The sequence below is a fragment of the Passer montanus genome, unplaced genomic scaffold (genome assembly GCF_014805655.1).
Source record: "Passer montanus isolate IOZ18808 unplaced genomic scaffold, ASM1480565v1 scaffold41, whole genome shotgun sequence".
Taxonomy (NCBI): domain Eukaryota; kingdom Metazoa; phylum Chordata; class Aves; order Passeriformes; family Passeridae; genus Passer; species Passer montanus.
In genome coordinates, this window is record NW_024368930.1 from 1,974,323 (window position 1) to 1,993,810 (window position 19,488).

The 19,488-nt window shown below is 47.1% G+C and overlaps 1 protein-coding gene across 1 annotated transcript; it reads right to left on the minus strand.

The window, feature by feature from the left end:
• Positions 1-3,281: 3,281 nt before the first annotated feature.
• Positions 3,282-15,724, minus strand: LOC120507065 (1,25-dihydroxyvitamin D(3) 24-hydroxylase, mitochondrial). The gene is made up of 12 exons (XM_039719289.1): positions 15,533-15,724; positions 15,223-15,413; positions 14,762-14,855; positions 14,043-14,139; positions 12,852-12,943; positions 11,633-11,744; positions 10,167-10,312; positions 8,378-8,544; positions 8,122-8,200; positions 6,894-7,088; positions 5,573-5,684; positions 3,282-4,373 (listed from the first exon to the last, which is right to left on the minus strand). The coding sequence occupies exons 1-12, from the start codon at positions 15,722-15,724 to the stop codon at positions 4,360-4,362; spliced, it is 1,491 nt and encodes a 496-aa protein (XP_039575223.1). The 3' UTR covers positions 3,282-4,359.
• Between the last annotated feature and the right edge of the window lie 3,764 nt (positions 15,725-19,488).

Below are 19,488 nucleotides of genomic sequence, written 5' to 3' on the forward strand. Positions count from 1 at the left end.
CCCTGTGCTCTGTGGTGCCACAGACCTCCAGCCTCAGTCTCAGGGTGGCTCTGGTGTCTGCAGGCTGGGCTTGGGTGTCCCTGCCAAGCCACCCCAGCAGCCCTGGCAGGGGTGGCCTTTGCCCGTGGCTGAGCTGGCTCCTGGCTGACCCCTGGCAGATATCTGGGTACCTTTGCCCTGGAGAAGAACGGGACAGAGCCTGGATCAGGCACTGCCCTCACCTGCAGAGCTGCCCGTGGCTCCTGTTGGTGGGACTCAGATAACAAGAAGGGTTTTTGAGGGAGCTTGGAAGCCTGGATGAGTGCAACCCTTTCTGCCTGAGGCTTCTCAAACATTTCCCTCCATGATTTTCATTAAATCTGGAGGACATTTTCCCCTTCTTCACCTTGAGCCAGCCCCGTGCTGCTGGAATTCCAGAATTCCTCACTGCAGAGAGGCAGACAGACCCGGAACACTCCCTGCTCCTCTCCTAGCTCCTGTTTTTCTGTGGAGCACAGTTCACCTCAGCATGGAGCAGATGAGACTCTGATTTCCATTCCACTTTTGGGACACCTGAGTTGATAGTGGAGGGTAAAGTGCCATGGACGTGCAGATTCCAATTTGGGGGAATTTTTGTGCTCCTGGCTCCCCTTTACTGCCCTGCTGCTGTCCCTGCCAGCAGCTGACTGCAGTGCCTTCCCTTCTCCCTTCCCTTCCCACTGCCTGGAGTTCACCCAACGCCTGGAAAATTAGAGGCAAAGAGTTTGAACTTGTTGAGAGGAACATGCCCGAGAAAGCACAGGATCATTTTCCCTGATTATTAAATGCATTCCATTCCACGCTTGTTTTGACATTGTCTCTCAGAGAAAAATATTTTGGTTTATGGACAGGGCTCCTTGTTGCTTTTCTTGTCAGGAATTATGGCTCCCTCCAAACCCTACAATGTAAAGTTCTTTAAAATTCCTTCTGGATCCGAGTCCTACAGCTGAGGTTTGACTTGTTAGGTTGTTCCAAAGCCTCAAAGATCACACAACTGAGATAGAAACTGTGGACAGGAGTTGAAATTCAATGTAGTCTGTCCTCTGGTAGCAAGGAGTAAGGGAATATAGGAGATGAAATCCATACAGGAATTGTATGAGGCATCAATGAAGTTCTAAGTGAACACAGAGGAAAGAAAAGCTCTGGTCTTCACTCTCTTCAACTCTGATACTCAAAAATACCCAAGAATAAATAGATGTGAATAAGCAAAATGCTCAATTTCATAATATAACATTCACACTTTTCTCCAAGCCTTGCCTAAAAGGAGACATTAAAACAATTTGAATGCAGCCACCCCACCCTGAGCTATCAATGCTCAGGTTCTCAGGGGAATTCACACAAGGGATCATTGAGCTGCTGGTAACTTCAACCTCAACAAACCTCTTGTTTCAATTACCTGAAGCCAAAACCACATTTTTCTGCTAAAGCTACAACTCTTGCATGGATTTTCAAGAGATGTGCCACAAAGGACTGAAAATTGTCCAACTTTCTCCTTTTTTGAGAGGTGATAATGCATTAAAAACACACCCCACCCACAGGCAGTACCACTGAATTAAAAATGAATTATTTTATCTTTAAAATGAGGCATGGGATGAATTTCCTGAACATTTGTCCCGAAATGAACTTCAGCTGGGAACAATTCACAGAATTAATTTTTAGATTTTGGGTTAGTTTGCACCATTCATGAAAGTATTGACAGAGATGTAAATTCTGCCTCTGGTTGTTGAGCACAGAGGTCCTTCTTGGGCTGGAGGGGGCAAACCTGGGTGTTTTCTGTCACTGATGGCAGCAGGGAAAGGTCTCTAAATCCTTCTGCAGGGACTGACTCAGAGCTGTGGTACATCACCCTCTCAGGAGCAGAGCACAGATCAAACATGCCAGACTGCCAGGCCTGAACACTGGCATTCTTATCCATTAAAAAAACATGGATTATTGGCTCCAGCTCTGCCTTTTCAACTCCAACACGCCCAAAGCCTGAACAGAATTCACTTCCTTTTGGACAGGTAAACCTCACTCCCTTCCCTGTAGGGACAGGGAACGCGGAGGGGAATTAATTCCATTAAATTGTGATCCTGCTGCCTTCCTCCCAGGAGAGACTGCAGGAAATGGTTCCAGGGAGGTGGTGTTGAAATGGAAATTCTGAATTAGGGCCTCGTTCCAAAGCAGCAAAGGACTGCTCTGAATTATCCTGCTGGGCTAAAGGGTTCCAGATATTGATTAATCTGCTGGGGTCCTGCTCCGGAAACAGAGGGGAAGGAAAGCTCTGTTCTCTGGAAGCCTGGCTTGGTCATTCATTATCCGTGCAGTTTGATAATTACCCATTCCCTAAGTAAATTGCTTTGGACATTTACTCGGAGGTGGGAGATTAATGAAGTTCTCTGCAAACTTCAGGCACCCGAAAAACTCCGAAGATTCCGGAACTGCGTTTTCCAGGTCAGTGGGTGCTGGTCACCCAGCAGAGAGCAGGGATTTGTACCTGAGCTTGTGTGGATTTGTACCTGAGCTTGCACAGATTTGTACCTGAGCTTGCACAGAATCCATCCAAACCTCCCTCACAGCAACACCCGCCTGGATCTTGGGGTCCACTGCATTTAAATAGCGAGAATCCCCAGCAGTTCAGTAAATATCCACCTGTGATTTCCTGCCCAGGAGCAATCAGGGTTTCGAAACAGCTCCTAAGGAGGCTGCCAAGGTCAGTTCAACGAGATAACAGCACTTGTCTCTGAGTTAAATCATCAGAGCTTTGTGAGCAGTGAGAGATGCCTGGAATCCAACAAACTGAGTCTCTTAGCACTTCTTCCATACTGGCACAGCTCCCTTGGCTCTAATGCTGTAATATTAATTTATGATGATGTAAAAAGAGGCTTTGTGGGGGTTTTTGTCCCGGGATTTTGGGTAGATCCCCCACATGGACCTGCACCCCAGCACAAACTCCCCGGGGATTGATTTCCCATCCTCTTCCCTGCTCCCGGTGTCACCCTCACCCTGCCAGGAATGGTGCTGAGGGATGGCATTTAAAAAATATGCATAATTTCTACTGATTCTGCAAAAATTCCAGCTATTTTCATCTTTTCTCAGAAATTTCTATGGATTTATCTTGTCCCAGTCCCTGCCCTGGGACCTCCATGCCAGGCAGAAATGTGTTCAGGTTGTGCCAAGGGTACAGAAGCCTCTTTTGCAAAGCTGCAAAGATTTTAAAATAAATAATGAAGGACTAATTCTAGAGAAAAAATATAACTCTTTATTTTCTTACAAAACTGCCTAGAAATATTCAAATAATGCACAAATTTTTTTATACATTGTTATGGGGGTACATTTACATGTCTTAGCATAACAGAGGAGAACAAACAAGTGAAAAACAAGAGGCAGACCAACAAGTACCAAGAACTTGCATCATTTCAGCCTGTAAAAAAATAAATTCAGGGTTATATATAGAAATAAAGCTGTGCTTGAAACTGCAAAAGTGTAAAACCAGCAACCATAACAGCCAAAATCCAGTATTGCATGGAGGGCAGTGACAATTTATATATTGTGAACCTTTAGATATTGCAGTATCCACGAGAAATAAACCCCCTGGAAATGTTGAGGGTCCTCATTTCCTGTGGAATTGTTCTTGGAAGCATAATTTTGTGTTCATCTCATGTAAGTATCCTGTTAGGATCATCATCACCCTGCAGAGGCAGAACCCATAGGATTCCAGTGGTTCCATTTCTTCTCATGCAATGAAAGACCACGAAGCCTTTACAATAAAAGTGGGATAAAATGGGTGGTGCAGGAGCTGAGGGATGGAAATCCACGGGGAAGGGCAGAGGCTGTGTCAGGCACAGGCTTGCAACTGCTCAAAGCAAGCCAGAAATCCTGCCAGGTGCCTTTGTCCCTATTTCCCTCCTACCCAGGCACTGAAGAACGCCAAGGAAATCCATTTCTTTCCTGATCCCAATTTCCCAGCCCTGTTTTAGCCTTTTTCCAGACCCCCAACTCCCTTCTCTGGTAATTCGAGAAGGACTGAGGCAGTTTCCTCTCCCACTCTGAGCTCCCAGGGCCACTCCAGCCCTGACTGGTCCCAAACTGGAGGCAGCTCTCCCCAAACTGGGCTGTTCAACACCCCCCTGGGTTCCTCGTCCTGCACTAAATCCCTGGATTTCCACAGCTCTAGGAAAGCACTTGGTATTTTCCCTTAAAAAGCACATTTTTCCCAATAAAAGAGTCTGGGAGCTTTTCCTGGTGCTGTTCCTGGCTCAGCAGTTGTTCAAGGGATGTGGTGCAGTTCTTCCCTGGAGCTTTGGCTCCCACAGCTGATGTCTCTCTTTCAAGAGGAGGCAGCAGCAGCAGGGCTGTCCTTTAATTTTTGCAACCTGTATTGAGCAAAAAAAGAATATTTATAGTGATTATGTCAAAGCAAACAGCACTGAACAGACTTCAGTTAAAGGAGTGAATATTCAGATTGTACTGGGAGATATTTTTTTCCTGTGGTGTTGGCTGGCAAAAAAATATCTTCCCAGCATTGAAATGTCCTGGATTTCTAATTGGAGGATTTAATTCTAGATCAGAGATTTGTTTTCTCAATTTAGGTTGTTGCACAAGTGGTTGCACTAACTATTTTGTTAGTTTGTGTAAATTTGTGAGAGAAAAATCCCACATTCAAAATATTTAAGTTGGACTACTGCATGACTATTTACAAATAGATCTAAGCTCTGCAGTGAGAAGTTCCTTCACTAAGGCATCCTCTATTTAATCTGCAAACTGATGCTCAAGATCAAATGTTCTTTTCCAGGAAATATCTTCTGGGAATGCAGTGGAGGATGTTATTTCTGCAGCAGTGGGTATATGTTGATTTCTCCCTTTTTGAGCTGCATCACACATAGAAAACATGGATATAAAATTGCCTCCAGAGCCACGAGCTGTGCGAAACACGGGACATTTCCTGATAAAATACTAAACTGGGACAGCATTAATTTGTTAAAATAGAGATCAGGAGGGCTCTGGCCCTGTGAGAATGAAGGGCAGAGAAGCATCAGCTTTACCCTCCCATTGGCACAGGAACCCCAGCCCAGCTCCCAGCAGAGCCCACAGCATGCAGGAACACAGGCGTGTGGTTTTGTGCACAAGCAGAGCACAGCGTGTGGTGTTGTACACAAGCAGAGCACAGTGTTTTTGTGCACAAGCAGAGCAGAGGTTTGTGAGAAGACAAACATCAGCTTTACACTGATGGGTAAAGAAACCCCAGCCCAGCTCCCAGCAGAGCCCACAGTGTGCAGGAACACAGGTGTGTGTTTTTGTGCCCAAGCAGAGCACAGCGTGTGTGTTTTGGTGCCCAAGCAGAGCACAGCGTGTGCTGTGTGCCAGACCTGCTCGTGGCTGGAAGGCGATGGGCAGGGCCAGAGCAGAGGTTTGTGTTTTTGTGCACAAGCAGAACACAGGTTTGTGTTTTGGTGCACAAGCAGAGCACAGCGTGTTGTGTTGTACACAAGCAGAGCACAATGTGATTTTGTGCACAAGCAGAGCACAGTGTTTTTGTGCACAAGTTGATCACAGCATGTGCTGTGTGCCCGACCTGCTCGTGGCTGGAAGGCGATGGGCAGGGCCCTGCTGGGGATCAGGATCCCCGAGTGCAGCGTCTCCAGCGGCGCGCGGTCCGTGGCCACCACGCGGTACCTGCGGATCAGCTGCAAGGACACATCCTGTCAGTGAACCACCCCTATGGATGCAGGGCGTCCCCCAGCCTGGGAATAACCTGCTCTCCCTCCAGGATTCAGGAGGCTGAACATTGCTTCATTAAGCTATGCTATATTGCACTATACTATACTAAAACTATGCGATATCATGCCAAAGAAAAACCCGTGAGCCTTTCAGACAGTCACAGCACAGCTTTATACTAAAACTAGACTATATCAAAGTCTAGTTTTAGTATACCAAAGAAAAACCCGTGAGCCTTTCAGACAGTCACAGCACAGCTTTGACCTGGTCAATCAAACCTGACTAATTTGAATTGTCCAATCAATCAAAACAACCAGAGTCCAATTAACAAATCCCTCTTGTTAAACAATCTCCATAACACGTTCCACACGTGCCAAACAGGCGCAGGGAACAGAGATCGGAATTGTTTTCTCTGCTCTCTCCGAGCTGTCTCGCTGCCTTCCCCAGGAAGAATCCTCGGGGAGGTTGTGCCTGCTGCTCCCTGTGGAGAGAGCTGTGCCCACCATCAGCGCGCTGGGCTCTGCCCCTGCTCAGCTGCAGGACAAACCCCCGTCACTGTGGTATTTTCTGAAAAGTCCCTTCGCCAGGATTTCTTCTCCTGGGAAGCTGAGAGGCCTCAGAAAAGAGTGAAAACAACAATTATCTGATTGCTTTGGAATGTAGCCTACAAGTTTTTTACCAAGAAGTGCATTTTTGATTGGTTCAATGTGAATTGCTTTTCTTAATGAGCAATCACAGCCAGCTGTGTCGGACTCTGAACCACTGGGTTTTCTTCATCATTCTTGTTAAGCCTTCTGACGTATCCTTTCTGTATAGTTTAGTATAGTTCTAGTCTAGCATTCTTTTAATGTAATATAATATAAAGAAATATAATATAATATAATATAATATATAAATAATATCATGTAAAACATAACATAATAGAATATAATAAAAATATAAAAATAAAATATAATATAAAAATAAAAAAATAAAATAAAATATAAAAATAAAATATAAAAATATATAATATATTATAATATAAAAATCAAATATAATATCAAAATAAAATTAATAAATATAATAAATATAATCCAATAAATATAATCTGATAAATACAGAGAAGTTAAAATCAGATTCTCATCTCTGACCTCGTCCTGGGGACCCTGACACCCCCCATTTCCCTTTTGGGTGCTCACCCAGCAGAGGGCCAGGTGCAGCTGCAGCTCGGCCACGCGGCGCCCCACGCACATCCTCCTGCCGACGCCGAAGGGGACGTGGGAGAAGGGGTGGATGGAGCCCTTGTGCAGCCAGCGCTCGGGCCGGAACTCAGGCCAGCCCCTGAAATAGTCCTCGCTGCAGCCCAGGGCGTGGCTGTTGATCATCAGCACGGTCTGCAGCGAGGCAGGACAGAGAGCCGGGTCACAGAGCCGCCCCAGCTCCCCAGGGAGCAGCTCCGGGATGGGGAATCGTGGCACGTGTCAGATACAAATAATAACACTGGCTCTTGGCAAATATGAACATGGATTCTATAAGTGTGAGCTTAAAATGACTTCGTTATACAGGTTTTATTTCTGTTGTTAATTAAGCTTGGACATAGTAGTGAAATAGCTGATATAAATATCCTTCTGTTAAATACCTACTTAAATAAAATAACATCCAATGAGCATATGAAGACACCTGCCACAGATATATCAACTATCAGCTCTCACAGCTGAAACAGTGTGGGCCAAAGCCCAAAAACTAAAAGTAATAAAATAAAAGTAATAAAAATAGGCTAAAAACCACAGCCAAAGAATACTCATGCTCTGAAAAAGTAAAACCAAACAAGAGCCATACCAAACGGTTCTTAAAATATGTAAACTAGTTTAAAGAAAAAGTTTACTATGCATGACAGTTTATGAATATGCAACAAACTAATGTAATAGAAACAGTATATAAAAAGTGTTTCCAAAAAACAAGCGTACTCTTAGCTAAGTACCAAGATACACCCAACCATAATAACCTTTACTCTGTAGTCCTTGTCTCCTATGGTCCTTTATCAAACTTTTTAAATTTTCACAAGAAAGTGAATGTGCTTTTCACAGCACAGCAGCTTCCTCGGGAGAGGTCATGGAATCCCCAGAAAATCAATTGGAATGTAGAAAAGGTTGTGGTTTCCTCAGAGAATCATGGGAAAACTTGAAAAAAAAGTTGGAATAGCGCATAAAAATTATTTCAGGCAAATATTTCTGTCTAAGTCCAAGTGCAGTGCAGGCAGTGTGGGTTTGTGTTTATGGGAATCCTTGGGGTGAATCCCTCATTCCTTGTCCTGGGGCTGGTGCTTTGGCAAAGCCAGTTTGAAACTGAAATATGAGCAACTTCTGTGGTTTAAAAGGCAATTAATAAATTCAAAACCATCCCAATAAATGGAATTAATTTCCTTACCCCTTTGGGCAGCATGTAATTTCCCAGCACCATTTCTGTGTCGATGGTGCGGGTGGTGAAAGGCACTGATGGGGTTAATCTGCAGGGAAAGAGGACAGTGGGTTAAATTCCCAGCAATTTCCCTTCTTTTATCTCTCATATTTTCCCTCAAACAGCAAGATGAACAAAATTCCGTGTGCTGGAAAATTCCCTCTCCCTTGTGCAAAGGAGCTGGTGAAACACTTGGTGATTGTTTTGAAGGATTTGGGGGTTTTACCTCATGGATTCTTTCAGACAGGCTTTCAGGTAGGGCATGTTCCTCAGGCTCTCAGCACTCGGGCTCTTCTGAGCAGCCAAAACTCTCTGGATTTCCTGGAAAAGCTTCTGCTGCACGTGTGGATTGCGGGAGAGGTTGTACAGAGCCCACAGCAAACTGTTGGCTGTCTGGAACAAAGCAAAAAGAAAGATGAAGCCCTCCTTCTGTAGGCACAGAAGGAAGAATTTGCCCAAAATTCAAAGCAACATTTCTGGCTGGGCACAGCTTTATGGAATTTTGACAGCCTGAGGGGTTATGAGCAGTCCCAGTTGTCCTGCAGAATTAAAAATCTGGGGATTTCAGGTAAAAATCCAGGGATTTCAGACAAAAATCCAGGGATTTCAGACAAAAATCCATTTGCACTTGGGCCACTGAAGCCACTTGAGGTTTAACTCACTTCCAGGTGTGCTGGTGGTTGGGTTGTGGAAGGAAGTGGGGAACTGGGATGATTTGAAACCCTTGGAATATCAGCTTTACCATCTCCATGCTGGTGATCTGCAGCTAAGGAAGGAATTGGGGGGAATTCAAACCCTTGGAAAATCAGCTTTACTCACTCCATGCTGGTGATCTGATCTGCAGCTAAGGAGGGAATGGAGGAAATTTAAACCCTTGGAAAATCAGCTTTATCATCTGTACCTCAGTGATCTGCAGCTAAGGAGGGAACTGGGGGGAATTTAAACCCTAAGGAGGGAACTGGGGGGGATCTGAACCCTTGGAAAATCATTGTTACCATCTCCACCTTGATGATCTGCAGCTAAGGAGGGAATTTGAACCCTTGGAAAATAAGCTTTACCATCTCCATGCTGGGGATCTGCAGGTAAGGAGGGAACTGGGGGAATTTAAACCTTAAGGAGGGAATTGGGGGAATCTGAACCCTTGGAAAATCATTGTTACCATCTCCACCTTGATGATCTGCAGCTAAGGAGGGAATTTGAAGCCTTGGAAAATAAGCTTCACCATCTCCATGCTGGCGATCTGCAGGTAAGGAGGGAATTGGGGGAATTTAAACCCCAAGGAGGGAACTAGGTGGGGATTTGAACTCCAAGGAGGGAACTGGGGTGATCTGAACCCTTGGCACGTGGGTTACTTACTCCACGCTGGTGATCTGCAGCTAAGGAGGGAATTGGGGGAATTTGAACCCTTGGAAAATCAGCTTTGCTATCTCCACACTGGGGATCTGCAGCTAAGGAGGGAATTGGGGGAATTTAAACCTTAAGGAGGGAATTGGGGGAATCTGAACCCTTGGAAAATCATTGTTACCATCTCCAACCCATGATGTGCAGCTAAGGAGGGAATTGGGGGAATTTAAACCCTTGGAAAATCAGCTTTACCATTCCCATGCTGGTGATCTGCAGGTAAGGAGGGAATTGGGGGAATTTAAACTCCAAGGAGGGAACTGAGGTGATCTGAACCCTTGGCATGTGGGTTACTGTCTCCACGCTGGGGATCTGCAGCTAAGGAGGGAATTGGAGGGAATTTAAAACCTAAGGAGGGAACTGGGGGTCATCTGAACCCCAAGGAGGAAACTGGAGGAAATTTAAACCCTTGGCACATCAGTTACCATCTCCACACTGGGGATCTGCAGCTAAGGAGGGAATTGGAGGGAATTTAAAACCTAAGGAGGGAACTGGGGGGGATCTGAACCCTTGGAAAATCATTGTTACCATCTCCAACCCATGATGTGCAGCTAAGGAGAGAATTGGGGGAATTTAAGCCCCTGGGTGGTTTAAACCCTGGGCACATGGGTTACCGTCTCCACGCCCGCGAGCTGCAGCTCCGCGATGGCCGCGTAGAGCTCCTTCCTGGACAGCTGTCCCCCCGAGTAGATGTCACACAGAAAATCCCCCTGGGGGTTGGCAGAGTGCTTCTGCAGCCGGCTGTCGATGGAGTGCTTGGCTGAGGAGGGCGGGAATGATGGAAAATCACTCAGAGCCCCACAGGAACACCAGCAAACCCACGTTTCTCACACAGGGTTTTAAAGAAGTGCCGAGCTGTGCTCTGCTTTTAAGCAGTGAGTAAATGATGAGTGTATTTATAGTGAATAAAGGATGGTGCTGTCACTTTTCAAACAAACTCAGTCCCAAAAATCACTTTTCAAGAGGAGGAGCTCTTAGGAATTCTATTCTCTTAAGTTAAGAGAGGAAATCAGTGACACGTTGAGGGAAATATTCAGCAAACAGAAACACGAGTGTGTAAAATTTATTACCTGGGGCTTTCAAAGGGGATCAAGGTGTTAAAAAATCAAAGGGATTTAGCACCCAGCACCCCCGAGGGGAAATGTAAACCTTGGATTTACCAGGGGAAGGCACAAAGAGATGCCAGACTTTGACATGCTGGGTTTTTTTTAAATAAAAAGAATCAGGTTTTGCTCATGAGTATCCCAGCTGTTAAAAACAGTTCTGTAAGGAATTATTCATTTTAAGTGAAGGTGTCAAACAGGTTTTTCTGAGCAAAACTGGTTTAAAGTGTCTTTCCTAAAGCCCATAAACCAAGAAGCAATAAAATGAGTGAGTGTGTGGCTGGCAGGATAAAAAGCCTTGGGACTCAAATACCCAAGGGAAATATCTCAGTGTTACAACTTTCCAAAAGCTCCTCAGCCTTTAGTTATGCCTCTCACTGTTTAAATCAATGAAAATTTAAAGTATTAAAATACAAACTTAACTTCACATCTGGAGTTTGAGTAATTTTTAAACTTGGAAGGCAAACTCATTTTAAATAGTCAAACATGTTGTCAAAAAGCCAAACTGCTCCTTATTATTTAAATTACTTCTGGGTATAAGATTTACAGCTGTGTTACAGGTTGTTCAGAAAAGCTATAATTTCTTTTTTTTAGCAAACAAGTTTTTGCTGCACGCACAATTATTGTTTCTCAAGAAAACGAGTCCTTGAGGGAAGTCCCTTTACATTTATACCCTTGCCTTGAAAGGGATTATCCATTTTTAATTTCCTTTTAGGACAGATTAAAGTGGTGCCACGACACTGCTGGCTCCCAGAATCCTGGGATTCCCCTGGGAATTGGATATTGCCCCACAGCCTGGGTGTTAGTCACTAAAAACTGCTCCCACATGGGAATCAATCCCTCTTTAGGTACAGCAAATGTGTTTTAATCCATGCTGAGGGTGGGGATTAACAGCAGCAAGTATGGAAAAAAATCAATTCCAGCAAGGAGAAGACAGAGATAAAGAGAAAGGAGATAATTTGGGGTTAAATAATGACCTGTTTTAAATATATCATCCCATGCTTTGGTGTGAGCTTGCCAGACTTTGGTGTTGAGCCCCTTGTGCAGCTCCACAGGGGTCACCATCATCATCCCGAAGGTGGCCATCATCTGTGGGGGAAAACCTCTCTTTAATCTCTTTTCATCCTCCTCCTTGCAATCCCTGAGCAACACCAGGCTGGGAAGGAGAGGGAGATTTCCAGGGAGGCAAAATTCTGGTGGAATTTCCATCCTGGACAGAGAGGATGGGTCTCAGTCTACTCAGGGAATATCCAGGTAAAAATTAGAGGCAGCCAGGAGTGTTCTCAGTAAGGAATGCATCCTGTGGATTTTAGGCACCTGTTGGGAGTGGGACAAGGCATTTTTTGGCAGTGCCTCTCTGTCCCTTGACAACAGATGGGCTAAAAACTGAGGCAGAGCTGGCTGCCTGTGTGTGATGACTGAAGTGAGGCAGGATTGGACCCCAGAACCCAAAGCAGCTCTGACCCCATGATGAAGTGAGGCAGGTTTGGACCCCAGAGCCCAAAGCAGCTCTGACCCCAAGCCCAGGGATCTGCACAGCCCCCCAGTGCCACCCTGCAGGAGCAGAGTCACCAGCCAAGCTGACAGTTCTCCTTCCAGGCTGCCCTCACGGCCCCTCAGCACTTCCCCTGTCACACTGGTGGTGCAGGCAGGTAAAAGGTGTTATAAAAAAATTTATGAAACATGGATTAGCTTAGCTACCTCAGCTAAACTGACAATAGATTGCAAGTCCCCATGTGAGAACAGCTTGAGAAAGGAGTGTTCATTAACACAACAATTAACTATTCCTGGAGAGAAAAACAAGTGCACCAGGGATCTGTCTCATGAGAATCAATGAAGAAAATGTGTGAACAATTCAAGAATAGAGAGATTTGATGGACAAGTGAAATACCTTTTACTAACCAACAGGGTAATTGGCAAGAAAGCTCCTCACCAATTAAAGTTGCACAGGAGGTCTGTGAAAACTATATAAAAATGGGAATAAAAAGGGGCTTTTCCTGCATGGAGAAACGGAGTCCTCTCTTATTACAACACACTGAGGCATTGCCTAAAGGAGGCAGAAGTCCAGGATTAGCTGGGCACCTGTTGGGTACAGAAGCCTGAGCTGCTTTTTCCAGCTGGCTCCTTTAAACTGCTGCCTCTCATTAACAGCAGGGGTAAAAAACCATCACAGCCCCAGGAGAGACCCTTCCATACCGTTTTAACAGCCTTGATGAAGTTCAGACTTTCTTCTTCTACGTCCTGCTGCAGGAGGCCAAACCTCTTCCCATACAGCACCAGGCAGATACCTGTTGTTAGGCAATATTATAATTAAATTTATAAACAAAAGGCCGTGTGGGATGCATCATTTATCATCAGGGAATGGCTTGGGTGAGCCTTCTGAAGGTGTTCCTTGATGCAGAGCTGGCAGAGCAGCCCTGGTAAAACCCCTCCTGCTGGTTTGCCTCAGTCACAGTGAGGGTTTCCAGCTCTGGGGCTCTTACAGCAACATTCCTGCAGAATTAGGAGTGCCACTGATCCCCCCACCGGCAGCAGAACTGCATATTTGGCTGATATTTGGTGACTTTACTGAAGAAAACTGGAGAATGAGGAGCCACCTCCCACAGCATCCCCACTCCTCCCCACAGCCCCAAACCGCTGCAGCATCCCACACTCCACCACTTCCCACCTTTTCCACTTGTCTGTTTTTCCCCTTTCTTTTCAAACTGTCACTTCCTATTTTTCCCTTTCCAAAAGCACCATCACCACTGACACTGGAAAAAAAACCACTTTGAGGAGCTCAACCCAGCGGCTGCTGAGAGGAGCCAGCCGAGGGCAGCTGGGTCTGGCAGGGCTGGGTCAGTCACTGCACCCAGCCATCCCTTTTTTTGGGAGTCACTGAGCCACTTTCTGCCCTGTGTCATTCCTGGCACATTCCTCAGTGAGCTCGGAAAGGTTCCTAGGGATGAGGCTCTGTCTTGGTAACTCATTCCAGCCCTTCTCAATCCCAGTGTAAACACTGGAAATGGGATTTTCCAGGCTTTGCCTACAGCCAGCACTCTGTTATTGGAATATTTCATTGATCCTGCTGATAGCTAACAAATATCAGATGGACAAAAAAGGCTGTGTGTTATCTGATCCCACTCTAGATGAATGAACCATAACCTCCTCAATTTTTTGATTTATAAGTCATTGGAATGTTTGAATTTTAGTAAGCCATGCAGGTAGCTAGGCAGAAATTTGTATTTGTGCTGCTGAATTTTGCACTGACAGTCCCTGGCTGTTCTGCAACTCTCTTTCCATGATATTATAGCTTAGAATTTGGAAATAATCAGCACATTCATCCCTGATCATATTTTGACTGCAGTGCCCTGGCAGGTGCACCACGCTCAGGCAAAACCCACTCACTTTCAAAAGACCATTTGTTGAATTCTGAATAGACATCTTCCATCTGCCCATTGTGGTCACAAATTTCATCTATTCTGTACATAAAGTCCTCCAGGACCTAAATGGTGAGGAGAATAGAAAGAAAAGAGGGGAATAAAATGACATCAACTAATAAAAATCCGGTGTAATTCAGCATTTCAACTGCCTTTTAAGCAGATAACAATCTTGCATGAGAGGAATCCTTTTGTTCCCTGTTCCTTGAACAAGATTCAACTTCCCCCCGTGTGAACAAGTGTTTGGATTTGACGCAGCTCTCGATGAACTGTGCTGCCCTCGCGGGGATGCAATCCCTCACTCCGGGGTTGCACAACTGGGGATTAAGGTGTTTATCACAGATGCTCCTCAGCCTCCCCCAGGAGCACAGAGGTTAAGGACAGAGGTGTTCCCTGAGGGGAGGAGCGGAAGAATGAAGGGGTAAAGGCAAAAATTACTGCAGGCAGGAAAAGCAGGGAAAAGCTCTTTACAGGAACCTGCATCCTTATGGAATAATCCTATTATTCTGTGGAGACGGTCTCAGACCATGGCAATCAGTTTGTACTCGTTATCCCCTGAATGTTCTGGGTCTGAACTCGTGGTTTATCACTGTGCGGTAAATAAAGCTGTCCAAACAAACCAGATCTGCTTTAACTCCCAGGCTTGCAGGGGAGCAGAGAGAGGAAGGGTTTCTCAGAGCAGGGTACCTCATTGATGGTCGTGTCCAGCTTCACAACTTCCCGGGGCTTCATCAGCTTCTTCTGAAAGGCACTTCTCACCCTCTGCCAGTCCTTCCCCTCCCTGGATGAAACAACGACAGCGAGGTTGGAGAGCGAAAAGCTCCGAGAAGAACGAAACCAGAAAAAAAAAAACAAAAAAAACCCCAAACCCGCACTACTGATGCTCCACCGCACCACCGGGGGATCCCCGGGGGCACAACTGGGGGATCCCCGGGGGCATCGGCGGCACCACTGGGGGATCCCAGGGGTGAGGACGAGCCCCAGCCACACTCAGGGCGCAGCCCGGGACCCCCGGTCCCCGCGGAGCCGCGCTGGGGCGGCCGCGCTCCGCAGCATCCCCCGGTCCCCGGCGGCCCCGCAGCATCCCCCGGGCACCGACACCCCCGCAGCCCCTCCGGGCACCCCCGGGACGCTGCGGTCCCACTCACAGGATGAGCAGCCCGTAGGCCTCGTCGCGATAGTCGCGATAGGCTTTCCAGGGCTTGATCTCCAGGCGCTGGGGGCAGGCGCTCTCGCGGCGGTACAGAGCCTCCAGCAGGCACGGCGCCGCGATGTGCACCGAGTCGAAGGCGCCCAGCTTCATGCGGAAAATCTTGCCGAACCTGCGGTGGTACTGAGCCTGGGGAGCAGCGGAAAACGCGCCGTGAGCGCGGGGCGCTCCCGGGTGCGGCATCCTCAACCCATCCCCATCACCATCCTCATCCCATCCTCATCCCCATCCCGTCCCCGCCGCCTCACCAGGGTCTCGTGCTGCCTCTTGAGCCCCCCCTTCCAGAGCACGTCGGGCAGGCTGCCCATCAGCGGCCAGCTGGGCGGCCCGGGCAGCGTCTCCGCCGGCCGCAGGGCGCTCAGCGAGGACGCGGCGCGGCCGCAGGTGCGGGCGGGGAGCCGCCGGGAGAGGAGGAGGAGGAGGATGCTGCAGCCTGCCATGGCCGCGGTGCCGGCCCCGGGCGCGCATAGGTGCATTTATAGCAGCCCGAGGTGCTGGACTTTCATCCGCGCCAATGGGAGCCCTGGGTGGGGTGAGGTGGGGCCGCTGCCCCGGCCCTGCCCGCGGAGCCCGCGGGGCAGGCGGGTCATGGAAGGGTTCAGGCGGGGCAGGGAAGGCACCGCGCCAGCGCCTCCGCCCGCTGGGAGCGCGGGGATGCGCGGTGGGACCCACTGGGATCGTGGGGATGAGCGGGTAGGACCCGCCGGGATCCGGGGATGAGCGGATCGGATCCATTGGGGTCTGGGAATGAGCGGGTGGGACCCGCCGGGATCCGGGGGTGAGCGGGTAGGACCCACTGGGATCGTGGGGATGAGTGGGTAGGACCCGCCGGGATCCGGGAATGAGCGGATCGGATCCATTGGGGTCTGGGAATGAGCGGGTGGGACCCGCCGGGATCTGCGGATGAGCGGGTGGGACCCGCCGGGATCCGGGGGTGAGCGGGTCGGACCCATTGGGATTGCAGGGATGCGGGGATCGGACCCGCTGGGATGCGGGGATCGGTCCCCGGGGTCGCAGCGGCTCCGCTCCTTGCCTGGCGCTCGTGCGAGCGGTCTCGTAGCTCTCTCGCTACTCTTTTTCCCTCTTTTTTTTTTTTTTTTTTTTTTTTCTATTCGTGTTTTAGAGTCCGAGCACCCGCGTGAGCACGAAGGGCTGTGGCGTTCATCCTGCAGAGCGCAGAGTAGTTCAGTTTTCCCGCAGCATTTGCACTTTAAAAAGACGGAATAAGAAAGTGCAGGGAGCTGAGGAACAAGAAGTTGTGGGGTGTGAACTGCCCCTACCCTCTCTGGTTGAGTAAACAGAAAAGGTCGTGTGGGCATCACCGGGGAAGGCAAAATTCCCTTCACTGTGGGTGTTGTTAGCCATTAAATCCCGACAAAAATGAGTGAATCCCGGTCTTTTAATCAGAAACTGCACAGAAAAGCTTGGAAAGTTTGAGGCTGATAGGAGCAAAAACAGGGAAGGGAAGGGAAGGGAAGGGAAGGGAAGGGAAGGGAAGGGGAGTTGGATCCTGCTGCAAGACAAAGCTACCTGTAATCCAGAGGATTTCCAGGAAAGACAGCTTGGCTACAACGGGGATTTGATTTTCTTGCACCCCCACTGCCTTTTCCCTTCTTTCCCAAGTGCATTTTGTAACTCAGCTCTAATCCCTTCATGTGAGGGGCTGGCAGAAGCAGAGTGTGCAGACACTCTGGGTGTGCAGGACAGAGCACGATCAGAAGATGGATTTGGCACCAAAAGGCACATGTCTCAAAGTCAAATTAATAACAATACAAAGACCAAGGCAGCAGTGATCAGCAGAGAGAAAATGTACCACAAAAAAGAAAATACACTGCAGAATTTTTCTGGGAGTTCTGCACATCCTTCCCAGGTGATTTTCTGCAATGGGATCATCCTCTGTGGGCCACAGGGTCAGAGCACTTCCCAGTCAGGCTTTAAAGTTAAAGTTGGTTCAAAGGTTTGTATTTTTTTGTGGGGGGACACCACAATCCCATTGTGTGGTTTGTTTGCTTTGAAGCAGTGCTGGTGAAACACATCTCCCTGTCCTTGTAGGCAGCTCAGGCTCCGTTCAGTGATGAGTTCTGAAAAACCAGACAAGAAGAGACAATTTGTGCACTCTGCCTATTTAAGGAATGAGAATGAACTCATTTGAAGGGTCACAGCTTCGTGCCTGTGAAACGATGTCTTTGAAGAGTCTGGAACAGGCAAGTCAAGACTAAACTGGGCACAGGTCAATTTTTCCATGTTCTTCACAGCTACGGGGAGGAAACCACCCTGTTAATGTGAAATCCTCTCTCTCTGAGGCTCTTTTTGAATGACAGAATGGAAAGGGCTGTGTCTCACTCCTGTGGCTGTAGGTCCCTGGCAGGGAAGTTGGTGTGCAGGGAGCTGGGACAGAAAATGATTCCTCAGTTCCTGCTCAAGTGCAAGTCCAAGGGTGTTTGCAGCCTCCCCTTCTTCCCTCCTTCTCAAGAGATCTCAAACCCAAGCTTTAATTTTCAGTTAACATATCAAGGGTTATCGTGATGCCTCAGCTTTCAGCTTTTAAATTTTCAGGTTCTGTGCTGCTTTAGTGTGTGGGTTTGGCTCCACATCAGGGGATGGTGAGCTCTGCACAGAGCAGGGAGACAAAACCAAGAGAAAAGCTGGACCGGTTCAGTGGTTTTGAGTTGAATTTTGGGTGCATTCCCCCACTGGGGCACCTGAACTGTGAAGGTGTCACCACCATCCCACAGGTGTGCATCCACAAGACTTCCCAGTATTTTCCAATATAACAGCAAATGGCATCTGGGAGTGGAAAATGAAAAACCCTCTTCACTTCTCCACTAGGGCAAGGAGGATTTTTGGGTCAAAGACCAGGAAATAGCAGAAGATCAAAACTGAAGAGCTGATTTTTCTGTGCTTCTCTTTTGCTCTTGGTTTGATTTCTGCTCTCTTGGATGTCAGGAGAGAATATTCCTTGAAAAACCATGTGCCAGTAGGATGCTTCCATGGAAGATCTGCTGTGCAGGTACACACAGCTGGCTCAGATTTTTCCACCATGAAATATTTAATTAGTCCAAGTTTTAGTGATGCTTTCTGAGCTGATTCAATTTCTAGTCCTACTTTTTGGGAAATAATTGTAACATATTTGAGTAAAGGTTGGAAATCCCATCAAACTCAGAGCTCCTGCCCTGGATTTAAGGGGCTGAGGTGTGCTTGGGAAGCTCATTAAAAACAACTTCTGAACTTCCAGATCAAAACCTTGAGCTCATGGAAAGTGACCTGAGTGATTTTCATGTAGTTCACTTCAAATACACCAAATATCACCAAAATAACTCCTCAGTGGGGAACAGCTTTATGTTGGGAGTGGATTTTCTCTCTTAATGCCTGTAACTCCAGGAGGTTTGGTCTGTGACATATTACACAATTCCCGTCTCCTGGCCTCTGCTCTTTCTCCTTCTTGGGAAAAGATTTTTGCTAATTTGGCCTTAAAATTTTTTGTGAAATCTCTGAGTTTTCTAAATTCATACAAAGTGCTGAAGTGCCACAGGAGGAGATTAACAGGGAGAATGTCACAGGAAGGTATTTCACAATGTGGGGAGGGCAAATGGATTGCAACTTGCAAGCTCTGGTTGTTATTGCAGGGTTTGCTCATGTTTGTTTATACACTTTTAATTCCGTGCTAATTCCTTTAATTCTCTTTCCAGCTGAGGATATTTGAGTCTTGTAAGTATTGATGGGAAAGTACAGTCATTCCCATTCTCCAGAAGAGAAACTGAAATAGCTTTGAAAATGGAGATCTCCAAATTATCCACGTTCGACGTGAAATGAAAGCAAAATAAACTTTTATTCTAATTTCACTCAAATACTGCTTTTTAACACCAAACTCCTCTTCTCATCTCACCTTCTGGATGATTACTGCTCTCCAAGATGACAGCAGCAGTGGATGAAAACTCAAATTCCAGCAGCCCAGGAGTCCTGCAGCTGGCCATGCCCTGAGATATCCACCTCAGCCATAACCATTGCCACACTCTGAGGGAGCCTCTAAAGCAGCGGTTCAAGAAAATGAAAAGGTTTCTTGACTTAAATCAAGCAAAGTTTGTTTAAAAAAATAAAAACTGGACCATCTTTTTGGTGAAAAAACATTTATTATCTTCTTCAGATGAGCAAGCAATGCTCCATGCACTGCATCCTCTAGAGAGGAGCTTGCCTGGGACAATCA